The sequence below is a fragment of the Diorhabda carinulata genome, chromosome 8 (assembly GCF_026250575.1).
Source record: "Diorhabda carinulata isolate Delta chromosome 8, icDioCari1.1, whole genome shotgun sequence".
In the NCBI taxonomy this organism is placed as follows: domain Eukaryota; kingdom Metazoa; phylum Arthropoda; class Insecta; order Coleoptera; family Chrysomelidae; genus Diorhabda; species Diorhabda carinulata.
Genome location: NC_079467.1, coordinates 1,644,960 through 1,667,289, shown reverse-complemented (window position 1 = coordinate 1,667,289; position 22,330 = coordinate 1,644,960). Strand labels below are relative to the sequence as shown.

Here is a 22,330-nt window from a genome sequence, read left to right as displayed (position 1 = left end):
TTAAAAATGGCGGAGGCGCCTTTGATTTTTCCTTCTAGAACTTTTCTATTATAGCTGTGGACACATTTACAGTATTTTTTTCAAACAAGTTCTAAGAAGGTCTATTTATTTTTTTGTTTTGATTCTTTGTTCTATAAATCTAGAGAATTCTTTTGAAATATGTATATAAGTACATAATGAAGCGCAGTTATTTAGTTTTGAATGATTAGTAGTAGTGAAAAAACGAATTAGTGGAAGTAATCGCAGAAATTATTTAAGTGATATTTATAAGTAAATTATTATAAGTTAAGTGTATTGTATAGTGTGTAAATAAATCAAGAAAGTTAGAGATAGTGTTTATTAATTCGGCCCACGAATAAAAATAATGTGAATAAATATGAAAAACGTTGCAATATTTACAAACATTTTTGTATATTGTTGTTTTTCCATTAAATATTCCTCAAAATAATAGCTCAGCTCTATTATTGAGGTTTAAATATATTATTGCCTAAAGCACTGAATGGGTAGTGAATAAACATTATTGTACAAGATAGAAATTGTTGTTTCAACATCCTAAGACGCCTCAAAAAAATGGATTACCTTGTAACGTTACTACCTCAGCTGGAGACTCTGCCTCAGGAAGGAAGATAAAGTATTATATATTAAAAAAGCTGGCAACACCTTATGAACTAAATTAATAAAAGCTATCCCCGGACACGATTCTCCAAGTTAATATTTATTTCTGAGAACAATAAGAAAGTCTCCAAGAAATAATAAATTTATTAAAAAAAATAGAAAAATTCTCATTAACTGCGTATTCAAGCAAAACGAATAAAAGCAGTTCTAAATAAAAAAAAAGATTTCTCCTATACAGGGTGTTCCGGGAATTGATACGGTGAGTAGATTCTGTGAAAATAATCCTGGCTTCTGAGTTATGGACATTTAAATTTGCAAAATGAGAACTAATATTTGGATATATTTTCTAAATCATACATTCATTCATTATAAATTTTTATTGGAATGAATAATTCTACAGTACTGTCTAAGGGCTAGGAGCGGCTCTAGCCGAATGGTTAAAGTCCGTAACTTTTACAGGGACAACCTGTAAAATCCAAAGACAGCGAAAATAGATTTTTCAATCGATTTTTTAATAAAGAGGTACTTTTTTTATTTCGATAAAAGTACGGAGAAACCGCTCACCATAAAGAGACATTCTGAAGAAAATTATCATAAATTGTAATTATTTATTGATAATACTTACAGGATGTGTTGAAACTTAATCGAACATTGAATTACCGACGCCTATGTTTTATCGTGTATAGCAGAGACCATAAAAATATCTGATTGTACACTAAATCTTACCAATAAATATGAGGACTGCTTCGAGATGCTGACAAACTGGGACGTAAAAGGATGTACCGGTATAATCTTATACTTTTTACTTACAACTGCTCGAAATTTCCCCTATAACTTCCACGAGTTACGTCCTAACGGACGATATCTTTTCTACTTATCTTTATTTGCCCACAACATCCGCCCTTTCTTAGGAAGGAGTTTTTGCAACAGGAAATTATGTACTGATAAATTCTAACAGAAACACAATTAACCATTTCCAATTTGAACGTGATCGAAAGGACTATTTTTTTTTTATAATAAAACTTATAAAATTCATATCGCCGTGTAATCAGGTTTAGATACATAGAATGTAATGTTGTTATTGGCTTTTTGTTCGAAATAAACGCTTCATTGCAGCTAGTGCACTCGCGATTAAATTATTTAACAATTTATAAAAAATAGAAACACTGAAATTGGATTTTATTTTTCATTTGAAATTCAAACTATCAGCGATGTATTAATAAATTTATAAATTCATTTGTTATTTCCTAAAACAATCAACAAAGCAAATTTAAAATAAAAAATGGAAGAATATCATATTCCATTTTATTAAGTCAATTCAAATCTCCCAGTCGCAGTCATCTGGAGCCTTAAGTTAGATGTTTTTTATAGAATTACTAGCTTATACACGCGGTATCGCCCGCATTGACGCCATTAAATAAGTACCAGAAATCATAACAATAGAAATGAATCAATAAAATTGAATGCAAGAGTTATAACTTCTTATCTTGCTTGAAAATTACTTTGAATCATCTGTAAGAGTTTCTAAAGGCTCTTCTGGTTAGGTTAGGTTAGGTTTGGTCAGGTTGGTTAAGGTTATGTTAGGTTAGGTTAGGTTATGTGAGGTTAGGTTAGGTTAGGTTGGGTTAGGTTAGGTTAGGTTAGTTGTAAAGTTACACAATAAATTGCTGGCAGTACAACAAATCCAAAACCTGTTGTTTTTCTGAGTTACCAAGGTGTGGGCTATATACGAAAAAAGTCCAGGGTATTAACGGCAAAAGAAGTAACCACATCTAATATATTCAGTTCGAACGATGTGAAAGATAATGGGCGCTTTATTTTGGTGTTTTGAAAGATGGAAAAAATTATGAAGAATGTATATTAGGACCCCGTGCACTTTATCGTGAACATGCAGCTCTACGTCCTAAAATATGAACAGCAGAAGAGTATTTGTTGTAGGCCGAAATCGTAGGTGCTATACCCAACATTTTGGATGCCATACCATCAGCGTTGTCCCAAAACTTATTGCAAAATACCTGAAATTTGGAAAATCCTGAGGAATATATCGAAAATAAGCTAAGGCATTCTTAGATAAAGCAGCGCCGATTTGCGCACTCAGCAAAAACATAGATCATGAAGGATATGAAGAAGAATCGATACAAAGAAAAATGGAGTATCAGGAACATTCTCACTTGCAAAATATGAGCTCTGCTACATTCCATCAGGAAACGAACTGTCTGCTTTAACATCTTTAGTTCAAAGAATGAAATACTGAAGGGACTATCAACACCAACGTTTCCTAAATATACTAATTATGTTGCTGTTTTTTCTCATAATTAACTTCAATTGTATTTTGAAAACATGAATATTTCCATAAGAGTAAAATAGAAAAACTATTTTTAAATATCAGAATCAGTCTTTCGCTGATTCTGCACATCGTGTACACAGAAAAACAAGTGTTGGACCTATACTATTTCACACATATTTAAAACTAAAACACTTTCCAGTCACAAAATTCTCCATCTAATCACTAACAGCTAACAGAAAAATTGGAGACTGCTCCATTATTCATCCTAATAACGAGAATTTCGTATAAAGTTGAGATGATAGAAAAAATATTTTGAATTTCAATATGAGCGAACGGGATATTAATGTTTCCTTATTTTTCAGGAAAATATAGAGTAGACGATGTTACGCAAGAAGAACGGGAAGACTGTTATCTTGCAACGCTTCATATCAAAGACACCACATCAACAGACTCCAGAGCGTATTATTTGGCTGTAGAAAACGACAGAGGAACGGATCGACATGCTGTCCAATTATACGTGAACGGTTCGTATCTAATTTATTTTCGCGTTTAATATTGTTATTACTATGAACTACCTTGAGATAATAGAAGTTAACTTTTTGTAAAAAAACGGTCTACTAACAAATAAAAATTCCACAAAACGAGGACGAACTACATTCAGAAATAAAATAAATGTTGATTGATATATCGATGTATCGATTAGCAATAGTTATAATTGCGGGGGCAATTGAAACCACCCTCATGCTAGCAACGGAAACTACACTAAATGTGAGGCTTCCGAATTTGTATCTAGCGGTAAAAATGTTCAAAATGCTTCAATTACAAGGACTCTGGAGAGCAGCAGACTATTCGTCTCGAAGAGGAGGATGTGACCGTCGTTCCAGCTTCTACAACTTGAAAAGCAATTTGAAATTATCTTCTCAGATAGGTAGGGGTGGTAAGATGACTCTGCCAATTTCCTATAAGGGCTCGTTTGATATGCAGATGGGTCAAAGGCACAACTAGGAGCAGAAACAGCTTCTTGTAACAACTCGTAATATATCTGCTGCGACAACCAATAAGGTCTCGAGTCGGAATGGTAGTGGTAGATAACTATGTATTTGTGTGGTTTCCTAAACATTCTGTTTAGATAAATAGATGTGTAGATGGTTAGAGAAGACGCGCTACAGCAAAAGTTCAATAAATAGAAGAGCTGCACGCAGCAGAACAGGTGATTGGACACCACCGACAAACAACACTCGTCCAAGGTATAGTGGGACACTCCCATCCTATTCAAACGATATCTTCTGGTACTAATCACCACCTTGATAACTGGCTGCTGGTACAGCACAACACCTTAACATGAAGAACATCACGTAAGATGCTTTCATTGCTCAACTGCGGTCCCCTTCGAGATGTTCGAGCAGACAACCTGGAGAGGAAAGTAGAGAAGTAGAATTCTCTGTTTATTTCTAAACAAATTTCAATTTAGTTTTCCCAGAAAGATGGATTAGAAGAAGAGGCACAATAAAGTGACCAGCCAGATACTCCGATTTATCACCTTCAGATTATTCTCTCATGGTATATCTAATAAACAGAACTTTAGAATCGGAATAAATTGAAAATAAATTAACTAATAACACTTTGATACTGTCAAATTATCAGATCTAATTAAATAAGATATATTGTCAGTTCTTGTTAATTATTTTTTCATAAGAACTACCCTAAATCATGTTCAGAATCTTAGTTATGATTATGCGCTCTTCTAAGTTGTATTTTTGATACAATAGATGATGAAAAATTCAAAATAAATACAGGATTCATTATTGAAAAAATATTATATGCCAAAAAGTTATTTCGGAGTAATTGTATGTTGATAATCAACTTCTGCAGATGGTCTAAATCATTTTAAAAACTTTTTTCAACATTTTATTTTTGAAAGCTTAGGAGAAAGAGAAATATTAGCAAGTTCGTTACTTTATGAAGACGCGGTTGTTGGAAAGTTATTTCATTTAAGTTCCGTTCACGTATTTATAATATCCAGCTGCTGTCACAGTTTAACCAACGAAACTTAGTTTTGGTCACTAAATCGATTCGAAATGAATATTATAGTGGATTCAATCCGAAAGCACTAATGGCGATAAAGATAATTGAACGACCATCAATACGATTAACCGGATGGATACGTTGAATTCATCTAAATAGCTTACCAGTGAAAATTGTTGATTGAGCCACAAATTTCAATATGAAATGTTTCCAATCATCGAAAATCATTGATTGTGTTCAATATACTGTGTGCTTCAGTTATACTAAACTAATTGCTTGTTACCTTGAGTTTAAATATTCTATGGAACTGATAATAATTTTATGTCTCACCCTTAATGCAAAGTGATTCTTTATTTTCATTGTTTACTGAGTAATAAAAGCTAGTACGGATGACTAGGACATTTATAGACAATTTCGACAATTGAGTCAATTTTTAATTCGACCTAGCCTCAATTAGACCATAGCAACGACGCACAGATACGAGATATAATTAACTTTTCAAAACTGTCTTATAGAAACTCCAACAAATGATGTCACTTCTCTAAATTTGTGTTCAATGGTGTTTTTTGTCCAGTAGGTACTCCCAACAAACAACTGTGAAAATTCATAATCAATAACTGACTCATCGATAATTTCATTTAAATTGAAGTAAACTCATATTTATATTTTAATTGGAATTTAAGCTCATTGAATCCTCTGAAGTTGATGAATTTCTTCACATCCATCTCACCTACAACAGCTCTAGCTCTTGCTTTCGGCTCACAAAAACATATTAGAATACTGTAGAGCCACAGAGAACATTCCATACTGTTATTCAGCTCCACTAAACAAATTTTAAGGAAGTATTAGAGTACGTGGTTTGTTTTCTATAAGAAGAACTCATTTCGTAGAAACCTGCATCTGTATCGCACTTTTTTACAAATAGAAAATATGGCATGTCTGAAACATTATTAGAAATGGTTTGAGTTGAAATATTTGACTCTAATGATGAATTTTAATTTACACAAGTCTACGAGGATTATTTGTTTTTTCCTTCACCATTCTTCGTCCTTCAGGTCTTTCATAGTTCTCTTTCATTCTAATCTCCAGTTTTCAGATCCCCTTCTATTTTTTTATGTAGAAAACAAGCACAAGAGGACAAACACTCACTCAAGTAATTCGAGTGGTGTCTGCATATGCATGTGAATATTGAACTTGAAGATCTTCTGTGGGTTGTAGCGCTCGGAAAATTCGTGCCTTGGTAGCTGGCCTGCACTTCTCCAAAGAAATGATTCCCGATCAATTGAAGGTCTTGGAGTTTGCAGGTGAACAGTTCTAGCAAAAACTGAAAGATTTGCCGTGGTAGAGTTAACCGCGTTTATTGGGGCAGCTGATTTCAACGGCGAAGCTAGTTCAGGTTTGTAGTTTTGTCTAGTAGATCGTTGAGGTACAGAAGAAAGAAAGATCCCTAGAGAACCGCAAAGTTGACCTCAAATCTTGAGATGTTTCCATCGATAGCGATCTGGATGGATCCGTCATTATTGTTTATGATCTTGGCAATAGCTGCGATTAAAGCAATCGGACGGTAGTAATTGAGAACCGTCTTTTTTCCTTTTTGAAGCCGAGCAAGCTTCCAAATTTCAGAGAAAAAACCTCTTTCATTTGATATAGAAAAGATTTTGCACAGAGAACTGGTTAGTTCTCGTCAATACGATTGGTGATATTCTATCAGGACTGGTGGCTTTGATGATGTTGAAGCCTTTGAGAAGATTGGCCACATATCAGTATCGAAATTCTACTTCTGGCATCGATGAACCAGCTGAGTTGTAGTTTTCCATTGAATTTAATGCTACTCCACAAGTCCGCCTTTTCTTTTGCAGTCACTGCGATTGACTCATCTTCTTCAGAAAATAGTGAAATTGTTGACTTAGAAAAGCCTTGACTTGTTGCTTTCGTTAGAGAACAGAAAGACCTTGATCCGTTTGATCAATTGTTTCTCACTCTTGAATTATAACGTTCCTTGCAAGTATCTATGGTCTGCTTGTAGTTATATCTCGTGACAAAAAAATTTATTCTATTTTATTTGAGCGTCTTTCACAAAAAGCAGCGTTTTTGTTGTTTGTTTCCCATCTTAGAGTTGGTTATCATCTACGTCTCCTTCTTGAAGGCTCTCATTCCAGTATTAGTTTTGACTATCTATGTTCTGGTATTTTTTAGACGCGACGAACCTCTCATTTGTTGCTGTATTTCTACAGTTTTTTGTCAATCCTTGTGACTTATAGGCACCTTATAGTCAATCGGTTTTTTTTTGTATTTCTTATTATTGTTGTCATTTATCATATTTCTGCTCTATATGAAATGATATTTCTTCAATTTTTCATTTCTTAGACCTTTTATATATTGTTCTTCTAAATGTTCCTGATTCTAGGTCTCTTCTGGTTTAAAATTAGTTTTTTCAAAGAATTTTTTGAAAGAATGATAAAAATTGATCTTTCGACTTATTCCAATCTTTTTCAAAATATTATATTGACACTGACTATTTGTATATTTATATAAATCGATAGATCATATCATGAATATCAAAATTAGAATAAAATAAAAAAAGAAAAATAAAGCTATAGATTTCACTTAAATTATTTAGATCTTTTTTATCATTTATAGCTTTTCCGTTTTATGTAATTGTCTTTTTCGTGTATTAGATTCCGTTCCAAGAATTTATGCATAATTGAATTTAGATTCTCTCGATTTTCTTAATATTTTTTGGTATTTTGTGGTTCGCAGTTTTATTTTTTTTTTTATCGTATTGATGACCTTTCAGTCTATTTTGTAAATAGTGAGATGTCTGCCCTATGCAGAAAGCGTCACAATTAGTACCAGGCACTTGATAAGATCCTGAATTTAGATGCTTAGCTATTCAAAAAGCAAAAACTGCTTTGAAAGAAATTAATTATTGGCAAACATCTCAGTATTCAGAAAATAGACTAAAAGGTTATCAATACGATAAAAAAAGTAAAACTGTATTAAGAAACCATGAAATATCAAAAAAAACATTATTTTTATATAGGTGATGTATTGATTTATAAAAATAAACAAATTGTCAGTGTCAATATAATATTTTGAAAAAGATTGAAATAAGTCAAAACGTCAATTTTTATATTTCTTTTAAAAAATTATTAGAAAAACTAAGAGACCTAAACCCAAGAACATTTAAAAGAATAAAATGATATTAGTATTCAGCTTTAAAAGACAATTGTTTGTTTATTTAGTCGGAGTGTGTTTCTACTGCAGTCTGGAGTCCATATCAGCTTTTTGTAATGGATTTTGATGCTAAAAAATAGAAAAAGGAAGCAAATTTATGGAACAAATTTGAAATTAAATAATTATAAAAAAACTAACAATATTTAGAAGCTGCATTTGGGAGAAAATATTCTAATATGTTCGTTAGGAATATTTTTGGAATGGTAGGATATCAAAAAAATACTCATATCAGTTTTTATTTCAGAATTCAGATTTCCGGTGTATATCGTTGACCTCTGTTCTGCATGAATATAGAATTATTGGTATTCAACGTAATGAAAAATGTTTATTTGTCAAACAATATCGAATAACACGAGTCAGTTTTCAATTTACTTGTTTGTTTCAGAGCCTCTGCAGATGAGCACGCTTGTAAGCGTAGCAGGAGTTTTGCTGGTGGCGTTTCTACTTTTTATTTGTGGTTGCGTATACGCAATTCGCGCCGAAAAATGCTGCTTCGCAAGTAAGTTACAACCTTTTTGATATTTCCTTTATGGTTGTGATCAGGAACGTAACGAATTATTCCGGTAGTCATTTCATTATATTGAAACACATGATTCGTTGTTAATTATCTTTGTAATCAAGAATATCACGTGGGAGCTTAAGAAGTATCAAAAAATGCTTGGTTATGAACTAGTTTATTTAATCAGATTTGAATATTTTATGAATATAATCTGTAACAATATAAAGATCTTTGATAGGTTATATTGGGAAAAACCATTGCAAAATATTTGTAAAAGAGTTAATCAAAAGTTAGAGGCAAATACCATGGTCTGGGGTAATCGTACACGTTTGGAAATTCTATTTATTCATAGCAATTGAAAAAGAAGGAACATTTCAATGAAATATCTGGCTGCTGTTCTTTTTTTGGAGGTAAGATAAGGTTATGTTGAGCTTAGTATATCAAATCTTTGATCGAGGGAGTCTCAAGAGAGGTATCAAATCTGCTATAATCAGTACAAGCTTGGAGGATGAAAGTAGCGATATTAGGACCCTAAAGAGACATGGGGGTTGTTAGTCGACTTATTCAATGATTGAAGAATGTATAGATGATTCATTGGTTACAAAAATCGAATTAACTGCCGTGGGATGAGCAAATGTTTCCGCCCCACGTTTTTGTGAACTTATTTGTTGGATTCGTTTGAAAAAAAGTTGATCAAATGGTCTCGGGTAATCGTACACGTTTGTGGAATTTTATTTATCAAAAAATGGAAACATTTGAGAAAAAAATTTTCGTTATTTATTCACTTCATTATTCTCAAAACTTTGTATAATAAAAATAGGGGAAGACCGAAAGAGAACAAATAATGAGTGATATGAAAAAAACGGATAGTTCTTGGTGCTAATCAATTCCTCTAAATATAGAACTAGGACGAAAGAACGATATGTGTATAAAACATTGAAAAAAGTAGAGCTTTTCCAGTGCAAATATGTCAATTTCTAAGAACGAACTGAATAACAACACCAAGAAAATTGTAAAAGAAAGGTCCTGAATAAAATTCTAAAGAGTTACTTGACAAAAAAATATGAATTTCAAATTACTGTCTTTCAAATATGAAATAGCAAAGTCTCTGAACTGGATAGGAGGAGAGAACAAGGAAAATTTAAACCAGTGGCTTTATAATAAAGAATTTTTTCTAATTAAATTGTGATTTTATCACTATTCGAAAAAATTTCGAAAATACAGACCAATTTAAAAAAACTAGCTTTTACCCGCGGCTTCGCTCGCATCGAATCCATTGAATAAGTATTAGAAATCATCATAATAGAAAAGAACGAACTCTGTAGCTATATTAGAACCTGAGATATAGATCTTTGAATATAGAAAAATTGCCAAAAACCTACAAAAATCCATAACTCCACATTGAATGTCCGCGCCTAGCTCCTTTCCAACTCAACCGATTCAAGTGTTCAAAAACTCAAAGAAAGAAGGTGTTTCAGCGAGTGTTCTTAAACCAGAACGAACTCTGTAGCTATATTAGAACCTGAGATATAGATCTTTGAATGTAGAAAAATTGCCAAAAACCTACAAAAATCCATAACTCCACATTGAATGTCCGCGCCTAGCTCCTTTCCAACTCAACCGATTCAAGTGTTCAAAACCTCAAAAGAAAGAAGGTGTTTCAGCGAGTGTTCTTAAATCAAAACGAACTCTGTAGCTATATTAGAACCTAAGATATAGATCTTTGAAAGTAGAAAAATTGCCAAAAACCTACAAAAATCCATAACTCCACATGAATGTCCGCGACTAACTCCTCTCCAACTCAGCCGATTTAAGTGTTCAAAAACTCAAAAGAAAGAAGGTGTTTCAGCGAGTGTTTTTAAACTAAAACGAACTCTGAAGCTATATTAGAACCTGAGATATAGATCTTTGAATGTAGAAAAATTGCCAAAAACCTACAAAAATCCATAACCCCACATGAATGTCCGCGACTAACTCCTCTCCAACTCAACCGGTTTAAGTGTCCAAAAACTCAAATGAAAGAAAATATTTCAGCGAGTGTTCTTAAAAAAAACGAAGTCTCTATCTTGAATAGAACCTGAGATATTGAGGATAGAACGTGTATATGTGAAAAACTCCCATAAGTAATGTACAGGGGTAAATCGCATTTGAGTATAACTTGAGAATGGTGAAAATTAAATGAAATTCGATGGTTGATGGCTGATCTGTGCATCAATACCTTTCATTGAAAAAAAAATTGAGCAAATCGGTTGGGTAGAACGCCTGAATGGACTCGGAATGGAAATCATCAATTTTTTTAATATATGGGTGATTCCGTTCTAACTGTGATTTTTTGTATTCAAAATTTCAAGATTTTAAAATTTAACTTTTCTAACTTTTTTATGCATATTATTCATCTATTTTACTGTAAAAATAAAACTCTAAGAGGAATTTACTACAACTTCAAAGTATCACGAGCAAGACACAAATGTCGGATTTTGAGTTCCACGGTACTGACTCATTTATCCACGGTACTGACATGGTAACTTAAGATATTAAACAACAAGTGCATCAATTTTCCTCAGTTTGATCATAAACATTAGAATTTATAAGGTAATTAGTTTAAATCATTTGTTACGACAAAAAAAATTAATAATTTATCGGTAAATTCTAGGAATGGACATGACACGGTACTGACATTCAAGTGATGTAGTATAAGTTTTCTTTAAGTGGCAAGTTATATTGTATAAAAATAATGTTTAAATATCTTAAGAATTATTCAATTAACACAAAATTTTTATTAATTGATTATTAATTAATGACTAGTACAAAAAAACAATACAGGACATTGAATATCACAGTTATAATGGAATCACCCATATAAGATCATAACTAACAAATTATATCCATACCATATTATAAAGTGAGGTAATTTCAAAAGAAGCAAAAATAAAACTTATCCATTGAGCTGAAGATTTTATTAACAGGTTTCAACAAAGTTAGTCTACAATTAAGCATAAAGAAGAAAGTAGGTGGTTGAGAAACACGAAGAAAGTCAAGAATGCCAAAGACTATTCATCCAATCCTCAATGGAACTTATGTACGAGGTGTGACTATTGAATAATGACACTGCTACAGAAAGAGTACGAATGCAAAGATTGTCAGTTGTTTAGCCTCAAGCCTAATCTTTTGAATCCGATGTCTACCGTGTCTGTAGACAAACCAATTGCCTTTGTTTGTTTTACCGTGAAAACGGAGGAACGGGTTCTTGTGAAATTTCACATTATACTTAGTGTGTGAAAATTAATGGTTGTCGTGTCCGCATGATTTCAATCAAAAGTAATATTCTAATATTTGAACAAATGTTATAATACCGTCTGTTACGTCACTGTAAGAAACAATTCTTCTAGAATCTTTCCACATTTCATGTTTCTATTGTTTGTATGAAAAAGAAAAGCACCTTGTTTCGTATTTCTCGATGCCGATTGTGTGACTTTAATAAAGTTTTTTAGTCAATCTGTCCGATACACCATATCTCAAAACAATCGAGGACCCTACGTGCAAAATTAATTTTTATATTATAGCTTTCTTTGTTCCTGCTCGTCCGTCTGTTTTTAATTGAAATGAGGAACAATAAACCCAGAGTGAAAGAAACAGAAAGAAAACAGTTTGAGATTGAAAACTGGAAAGTTATTAGTGACAATTTCATATATTTGTGAAATAATACAAAAATTAACACCAAAAGTTATACAAAACTGGAAAACTCACTCACGTGAATAAGGGTTTATATTTATAAACTTTTATTATTTATAAATAAAATCAATGTTTGATTTAAACAGATTAATATATTAAACTTTGTTTTGATTGTTTTTTATTTCGAATGTGGAGTGATGAACATTGTCAAAAACACGATGAAAACATCGACGCTGCTGTTTTTGTTACATTGTCACCAAACGCGGCACACTTTTCGGAACGCCTGCGTACAGTACGTCGACAATCATCCAGTACTGCTTTGTGGATTTTCTTCAACACAAAACAGACAAAAAGTTTTTCCCTAAATTATAAAAAGCAAAGGTTAAAGCTGCCATTTCTGTTGGTTAGCAAATTAGACAAATTTTCGCCTACGAAGATTTTCCAAAGTTACTGAATCCTACTCAAAAAGCGAGTTCAGTTTTAAAGCAACAAAAACTGAAACAACAAAACTGAAAAGTACGAAAAGTTAATTGAAGATATGTCGTTGAAAGTTTATATGTTCCATATCCATTTAGATAAATTTAAAAACAATATGGGAGCGTATTCAGAAGAGCAGGGAGAACGTTATCATCAGGATATTATGAACTTTGAATATCGTTATCAAGGCTAATACAAAGAAAACATTATGGGGGTTTATTGAAACAAAGTAGTTATGAGCATAAAAGAAAAAGTAAAAGTGTACATTTTGAAAGTATTTCTCACTTTTTTGTGAGGTTTTTTTATAGTAAAACTGGATAAAAATTATAATCATATCTATTTGTGTAGATCTATCTTCAATTAAACATTAAAACCACAACTTTTGAAAAATATCGTTTAGTCAGTCTTCTGCAAACAAAAGCAAACTATTCAATGTTATATAATTTTTTTTGTGTAATTTCAATCTATAATTTTGTGTTGACATGTGTTTTGAATGGATTGGTTTCCGTTCTACAAGCTGACTGTACTAGTTTAAATTTCCAGCAGTATATCAGTGGTTTTGCCAAAATTATTATACAGAATTTAAAATTTATTACTGTAGTATTTGATGGAATAATAAAAGTGGGTTTGTCAGCCTCCCTTTGGTATGATCTATATTGTGATTAATCCCCTCTTGGTTCTATGTATAGAAAGTAGAATATCTTCATAATCAAAGAAAAGACTGTCTTCACGTTGGCCTCCCTTTTTGATCTTGCCATATCAATTTGTTACTGGGTCATCGTTATAATACTGAAGAAAAAATTGCTTTTGGTACAAACCTTGAATGTATAATAAGAATACTGGAATAAAAAAAAACATTTGTATACTGAATCCATAATTATTTATAAAGTACTTTTAGGTACTTCGAGTATTTTATTCTGGTGAAAATTACAATCATGTACCTACCCCGGGAGGATTAATTTCCAAGTAAAATTAAAAATGTGGGCAACTTTATACTCAACATATTCAATAAACTTTCATTATCATCAATTTCGGATAAGTTTTGTGTAATTATTGTGACTCGTCACCTCAAATAAATATATAACGATAATCAATGACTGCCAAACAAATTCTAAACAACGCGGCGTCTTCGAACTCAAAACAAATGCTGTATATATTTTTCAAGCAATTACCGCCATCCATAGGCCAAGTCAGGTACTTCGGGGCCATGTTCGTACAGTGTTTGAATTCTTGTGATATTAAAACTGAATATTTGCCCTGTCACTTTGATCATATGAAGTGATCTAATGAATAGTCAAAATCAGTTGCTGATTTGTGAGCTTATTTATTGGATTTCGGACCTTATCATTTCTAATTTACTGCGAAATTGCTTTTTAGACAATTACCACTAAAGAATGAAATTTTCTCCCGGAAACGTAACTTTGTCGGTTTTTTCACTTTGCAGTGTTGTATTCATTGCAGGCAAGCGGTGAATAAAATCTGAAACACAAGAATATGGAAAATGAGCAGGATTCTGACTTAAGCTCTTTTCATCTAACGAAAAGTTGATTCCACTGAAATTTTGTGAGCTTTGAAACCTTCACTTATTTTTTATATCCTTTAACGCAACAATTAATGTCTGAAAAATTCCGTAATTTGATCACAAAATGGATAAAAGTGCCCAAAATTGCTTGAAACCTTACTGAAACACTCATTAAACAAAAAATGCGAAAAAACTGAGTTTCAACTAAATTAGTTTCAATGATACAAATCTAAAAAGTATCTTTGGACACCTCTAAGTACCATGAAACGGAAAAACAATACAAAACAACTCTAAATACTGTTTAGACAAGCAGGTTCAAAGAATCTGACATTTCATATCTATTTGATAAAAAAAATAGAATCACTACACCTTCCAGCAATACTGTATTTTATCCATGCATTATTATCCCACATAGAGTTGCTTAGTATACATAAATTCTCAAGGCTTCTGTTTGTATTCTGCTTTGTTGATTATTGCTAAAATTAATACCTTAACAACGTTATTAACAATTTTTACTCGGTTTAATTATAGCATAAATCAAAAAGATATCCATCAACGTTTTTAATGACTTTTGAAAGCTGTAGCTATAAGAGAAATTACACCACCACTTGCAATTTATTTCATAGTTGAGCAAAAAATTACATATATGAATAACTATATACAAAATACGGAATAGACAACATTTTCTTGAAAACCATATTTATCATACTGATCCCATAACCAGATACTCGTAAAAACTCTCGTAAATTGAAAAGCGTTGGAAAATAAGATCCAGTGTTGCGAAAGCAAATTGAAATGTGTCAAAATAATACGAGACGAAAACGTAAATTTTGAAATAAATGGAAGCTTCACCGGAACCATGGAATCAGTGAACCTGCTCAAATGAAATTGATGATGTTGATATACCACGAAGGATTGAACATCACCACCACACCAACTCTCACAAGTTATACGACAATTACAAATTACATGATAATTTTCACTCTTTAGAAATTGGAGGGAATTGAAAAAAATTGTTTCTCGCGGATTTAAGTGATACTTCTGATATAAAAGAGAGAATATATGCGTTGAGATGGAAATATTTAGGGTGCTAAGCACACAGATTAGATCTAATCTATGATTCTGTCTACTTGTCAAAAAACTCGAGACATGATGCTAGAAATTGCTCGCAATTTTCTCCAAGATCAAAATATTGCACGTCGCTTGACATGATGCAAAACAATATGCAAGAAAGTGCATGCAATTGACTGCAAGGTCAATATATTGCATATATAAATATTGTATTCTATCAAATATTTGTGTGCGGTTAGGTTATGTTGGGTCAGGTGAAGTTAGGTTAAGTTAAGTTAGGTTAGGTTAGGTTAGGTCATTTCTACCCTTGATATTACCGCCCTACTCGAAATAAAATGTTATGAATTTGGAAATCACTTTGATTGAATACAAATAATAGGAAATCGAAATAAAATGTTATGAATTTGGAAATCACTTTAATTGAATACAAATAATAGGATCAAGAAGTTTGAATGGTTCAGAGAGCTTGATTCTGAAAGAAATTATGCTTACAATAGAATTGCCCGCAATTTTTTCCAAGATCAAAATATTGCACGTCGCTTGACATGATGCAGGACAATGTGCAAGAAAGTGCATGCAATTGACTGCAAGGTCAATATATTGCATAGATAAATATTGTATTCTATCAAATATTTGTGTGCGGTTAGGTTAGGTTGGGTCAGGTGAAGTTTGGTTAAGTTAAGTTAGGTTAGGTTAGATTAGGTTAGGTCATTTCTACCCTTGATATTACCGCCCTAATTGAAATAAAATGTTATGAATTTGGAAATCACTTTAATTGAATACAAATAATAGGATCAAGAAGTTTGAATGGTTCAGAGAGCTTGATTCTGAAAGAAATTATGCTTACAATAGAATTGCCCGCAATTTTTTCCAAGATCAAAATATTGCACGTCGCTTGACATGATGCAGGACAATGTGCAAGAAAGTGCATGCAATTGACTGCAAGGTCAATATATTGCATAGATAAATATTGTATTCTATCAAATATTTGTGTGCGGTTAGGTTAGGTTGGGTCAGGTGAAGTTTGGTTAAGTTAAGTTAGGTTAGGTTAGATTAGGTTAGGTCATTTCTACCCTTGATATTACCGCCCTAATTGAAATAAAATGTTATGAATTTGGAAATCACTTTAATTGAATACAAATAATAGGATCAAGAAGTTTGAATGGTTCAGAGAGCTTGATTCTGAAAGAAATTATGCTTACAATAGAATTGCCCGCAATTTTTTCCAAGATCAAAATATTGCACGTCGCTTGACATGATGCAGGACAATGTGCAAGAAAGTGCATGCAATTGACTGCAAGGTCAATATATTGCATAGATAAATATTGTATTCTATCAAATATTTGTGTGCGGTTAGGTTAGGTTGGGTCAGGTGAAGTTTGGTTAAGTTAAGTTAGGTTAGGTTAGGTTAGGTTGTGTCATTTCTACCCTTGATATTACCGCCCTAATCGAAATAAAATGTTATGAATTTGGAAATCACTTTAATTGAATACAAATAATAGGAACAAGAAGTTTGAATGGTTCAGAGAGCTTGTTTCTGGAAGAAATTATGCTTACAATAGAGAATGCATTTTTAAATTTTCCAAAATTTCGTATTTTATTGAAAATAACTTGAAAATGGGAAATATACGTTAAAACTGCTAAACAAGAAGAAGCTAGGATTTTTTTTATTTTATTATTAACTTATTTTTAACTTCAGAATCAACAGAATTAACAAAAACTTGAGAATGAGTGTTTAATCACGAAAGAAATGATTTGTGTATTATTTGAAAAATACTTATAATCATCAAAGTGGTCAAAACGTATCAAGTGCAAGACATAAGTGTCATTGAACTAACACATTTTTCACTAACATTAGAAATGTTTATTTTTAACGAGGTTTTCATAAAAAATTTCAGGCAACATTGTAGCAATCTCCTCGTTTTTCTCGTTACTTAGAGGAATTGGAGTTTGAAAGTTCAAATTGGCGTGTGATTGGTACAGTTTTGGAGCCCTTTGAACGTTTCTCTCTCAAAAATAGAAAGGGTTCAATGTATTCCAAACCTATTCAGTGTAATAGATTATAAATTTCCCTACAAAACGATTTTCAATCCACTATCTAATAATATGAAAATAATCACCAAAATATCAGCTGTTGTCACGATTAGCCTGGTTTTCAATATCACACGTAGATTTCGAAAGAAATGCGGTTTCAAGTTTTGAAATGCATGACATAATTTTGCAGCGGCTTCATACCTGATGTATTGAATTTTTTCTCCCACTTTTTATTTTTTTAGCTGACAGGAACACATTCGCACACCTAAATTTTTCATATTTTTTCCATCATTCTGACACCGTAAATGAACAAAACGTGTTTGGTGGTCGCATTGTTTCAATTCAAACTTGTAAGCACGATACAATGGCGAGCGAAATGCGAAGCTGGCATCTACACAGCCATGAGGTTAATTTCTGTTGTGATAAAAAATTTGATTCATCGCCAAATTAACATTCAGTAGATGAGTAATTATGTGTGTGACACCGTTACATTCATGTTTGGACATACTTCATAGTGTGGTGATATAGGGTGTGGATAAAAAACTTTTAGTTATGAAAACGTTCTCATGAATACAGAGTAGACAAAAGCGCAGAAGTTATTTATCATTTCAACTTCACATAAACTCCTTTCATAAGTATTTCTAGCAGATGCACCATTTTTTTTAAATCGGAAATCACATATATATTTAAGTGAGGGAGAGAGGGGAGAAATGATTTAATGTCAAAAAATTGTTACAATTTATGGATAAAAGCTTGTAAAAACTGAATAATAACCAAAAAAATAACTAAATAAACATACAAATACAATAAAATTTCAATCTACAGAAGAAAAACACAATGAGTAACAAAATTTTAGGTAATAGTAATGGGTAATAATTAGTTTCTTATTTATTAGACCTTGTGATATATAAATGCTTCTAAATGTTCTTAGTTGTGGGTCTCTTCTGTTTAAAAATTAGTTTTTTTTCATAAATTTCTTAAAGAAAGATAAAAATTGACTATTTAAGACTTTATCTAAATATTTTGACCAATTTTTCTCATTTCTTATTTCTTAGACTTTTTGGTATAGTAGTGCTTCTAAATGATTTTGATTTTAGGTATTTTCTGTTTAAAAATTAGTTTTTTTCAATAATTTTTGAAATAAACATAAAAATTGACGTTTCGACTTTTATTTAAGACTTTATCAAAATATTTTGATGAATTTCTTCAATATCTTATTTCTTAGCCCTTTTGATATATTAATGCTTCTAAAGGCTCTTGATTTTAGGTGTCTTCTGTTTTAAAATTAGGTTTTTTTGAATAATTTTTGAGAAAAATTCAACAATTAACGTGTTGAATTTTATTTAAAACTTTATCAAAATATTTTGATGAATTTCTTCAATTTCTTATTTCTTAGCCCTTTTGATACATTAATGTTTCTAAAGTTTTCGATTTTAGGTGTCTTAAGTTTTATAATTAGGTTTTTTTTGAATAATTTATGAAAAAATATAACAATTGACGTTTCTACTTTTATTTAAGACTTCATTAAAATATTTTGATGAATTTCTTCAATTTCTTATTTCTTAGCCCTTTTAATATATTAATGCTTCTAAAGGCTCTTGATTTTAGGTGTCTTCTGTTTTAAAATTAGGTTTTTTTGAATAATTTTTGAGAAAATATAACAATTGACGTTTCTACTTTTATTTAAGACTTTATCAAAATATTTTGATGAATTTCTTCAATTTCTTATTTCTTAGCCCTTTTGATATATTAATGCTTCTAAAGGCTCTTGATTTTAGGTGTCTTCTGTTTTAAAATTAGGTTTTTTTGAATAATTTATGAAAAAATATAACAATGACGTTTCTACTTTTATTTAAGACTTCATCAAAATATTTTGATGAATTTCTTCAATTTCTTATTTCTTAGCCCTTTTGATATATTAATGCTTCTAAAGTTTTTGATTTTACGTGTCTTATGTTTTAAAATTACGTTTTTTTTTCAATAATTTTTGAAAAAATATAACAATTGACGTTTCTACTTTTATCCAAGACTTTATCGAAATATTTTGATAAATCCCTTTAATTTCTTTGGACCTTTTGATATATTTATGATTCTAAATGTTTTTGATTTTGGGTCTTTTCTGTTTTAAAATCAGTTTTTTCCAATAATTTTCTAGAGATTGATAAAAAAAAATTGACGTTTTGACTCAACTTTATCAAAATGTAATATCATATTTTGATAAAGACTGAAGTGAGTCAAAACGTCAATTTTTTATCAATTTCTCAAAAATTATGAAGATCATTTGAGTCTATAATTTATCAAATCTCAAGCTACAAATGAGCATAACATTTTCAAATGATGTAAAATACAAACATTGACTTGTGCAATGCAGTAGTGATAGACATGGAAATGGTAATAAAGAAAAATATAGGAAACGTGAGATTATTGGAGAAAATGAGATCAAGATAATATTGAAAATTGTTATAGAAACACTAGATGATATTGGCAACAATCTTGTCAAGTTGTGGGAACGAGAAAAAAAAAGTTTTGATCAATGCAAACAAGCCAAAACCTTCATAAGGGAGTATTCCTCAGATTTATCGATGGAAATACATTTTACAGTTATGCTACTGGATGGATTTATACAAAAAATGTCGGAATTAATAGATGGAAAGCAAAAGAACACTGTTTTTTGATATATAAAAATATTAGTTCTACTGACCTGACGATAATCGTGAACTGAATGTTGCAATAAGGCTTTGAGCTTAATACATTACCGAGTTGAGTGATTTTATAGGAAAAAACGGAGAAAGATTCGTTTATTTACTCTGGTTTGTTTTCGTTAATGTAACGTAACCTACTTTTGTATCTTTACCACCCTATTTTTTAATGTAAAATGGAAGTAAACCTTTGAAAAGAACACAGAAATATGCAGATATTACTATTACGACTTGCATGACTTAAAGGCTACTTACCTAAGATTTTTCATCTTAACGTTCGTCTAATAATGAATCATTAACTCATTAATTGCAATAACATGTTTTCATTACCTCAAATGTGGTAGTTATAGGATAAAAAATTATCAATACTACTTATGTTTTGAAATAGACAAATAAAAAGAAATATTTATGATTGAATATGGCTTCATTGGTTTCCAAAATATTCTTTATTAAGATCAATACTCTTATGCATGTGTTTGAACAAATTGTCCATTCATGCTTTCCATTCTGATTTAGGTACTTACTTACATTTCATTTTCGATTTGTAAGAACAAGACGGAATCATTGGATGCCAAACAAGAAATATACGGCAAATGACCCATCAATTCAATGTTTGGACTGTTCAAAAACGTTTTTGTTTGAACTGATGTGTGAGAACTCACATTCTCGTGATGGAAAATGATTCGTCTTCTGCAATGCGATTGCTTTCCCTGATTTTGTCCAACACTTTTGGCAAACAAATGCCGGTACTTCAATGGAACGATGGAGATATGTCCTGTTAGTCCAAAAAAAGAAACGAAAGTGCTTTCCAGCTTTCGTAGGATTTCACTCGTCTTGAATAACCTATACAGTCGTCGATCGTTATTTAGTTTCGGAGATCGGAGATGTGGAGATCCATGATTCGTCGTCTATCACGATCTTATGAACATCTTTTGAAGCAGTGCGATTGATTTTTGCAACATTTGTTCACACCTTACGACACGAGTTTTTTTTGAGCGATTGTCAAATAGAGCGAAAGAATATTTTTGACAGTCCAATGTTTACGCACAGCATTGATGTTTTCTGGCCTATTTTGAACGAATTTCACGGAATTCATTCTCTACCGAAATGTTATCACGATTTGATCCAAAAAGCGATTTCAGAGTTTGAGATGAATTATTTCAATTATGTACAATTAACATTCACCGCGTGTCATTTAAGTCGAAAGTATCTACTCCCACGGTATATTTTGTGAAATTCATTATGTAGATCAATCGTTACGATCCGACCACAATCACAATCCCGTAAATTGACTGCATCCTATCCAATATTTTATTAGAAATTAGATCATTAGTTCGAATCTATACTCATGCTGGTCGATTTTCAGGAAAGGGCGACTTCAAACCAACAGAGATAGATGGGTAAGTACCTCTAATGTCATTTTGATAATCCTACATCGTTATTCACCTAGTCTCGTTAGATAAATAGGATTGATTCTGCCGTTTCAGTCACCAGTGCCGTATATAAAATGAAATTCAATTTACATAAAGAAATACTGTATATTGATGTTACCAAAAAAGGAAATATCTTGTACAATCGAAAGTATCCTCAATTTCTAACTGTCATTATGATAACCCAAGTCTTTTCTGATGGCACTGACGATTTTTTTTAAAAGAATATCAATACATAAAGACAAAAGAATGTGAAATCGCTTTGAGTAACTTTATGAATTGTGCACCTGATGAAACGAAAGTATGTTTGAGAAATTTAAGGATATTTTGACTCGGATATTTTTGAAAGAAATGGCCTTATACAAAGCTACTACTATGTATAGACCAGACACGTTTTTTATTGAATCATAAAATAGGAAACGTAGAAAACAGTAGGAATAAATCAAATTTGGTAAAAAGTATAGCGATTTCAGTTATTGATGTTTCAACTCTTGATATAAATAAATAGATATAGAATATAGTTGTTATCGATAACTTTGTTGAAAACAAAATGAAAATATGAAAAAGCGTAGTAGGATCTAATCATCTTCTAGCTGAATACCATAAAAGTTTAAAAACCCTATACGTTTTCGCATCAACTTTAACGGTGCCATCGGCTAATTTTTCTATTGTAACAATGTGTTGAGGCGGAAGAATCTAACAGGAACTACTCTTCAAAATATAACTTGATATGAGTTAATATAATATGTTTAATGCATTTCA

General features: G+C 31.5%; 1 protein-coding gene across 1 annotated transcript in view; it reads left to right on the top strand.

The window, feature by feature from the left end:
- LOC130897478 (kin of IRRE-like protein 2) overlaps positions 1 to 22,330 on the top strand; it is a 557,819-nt gene that overhangs the window by 489,836 nt on the left and 45,653 nt on the right. Inside the window, exons 9-11 of the mRNA XM_057806357.1 lie at positions 3,265 to 3,426; positions 8,550 to 8,663; positions 21,505 to 21,538. Coding sequence (XP_057662340.1) covers positions 3,265 to 3,426; positions 8,550 to 8,663; positions 21,505 to 21,538 — 310 coding nt within the window. The remainder of the gene's footprint in view (positions 1 to 3,264; positions 3,427 to 8,549; positions 8,664 to 21,504; positions 21,539 to 22,330) is intronic.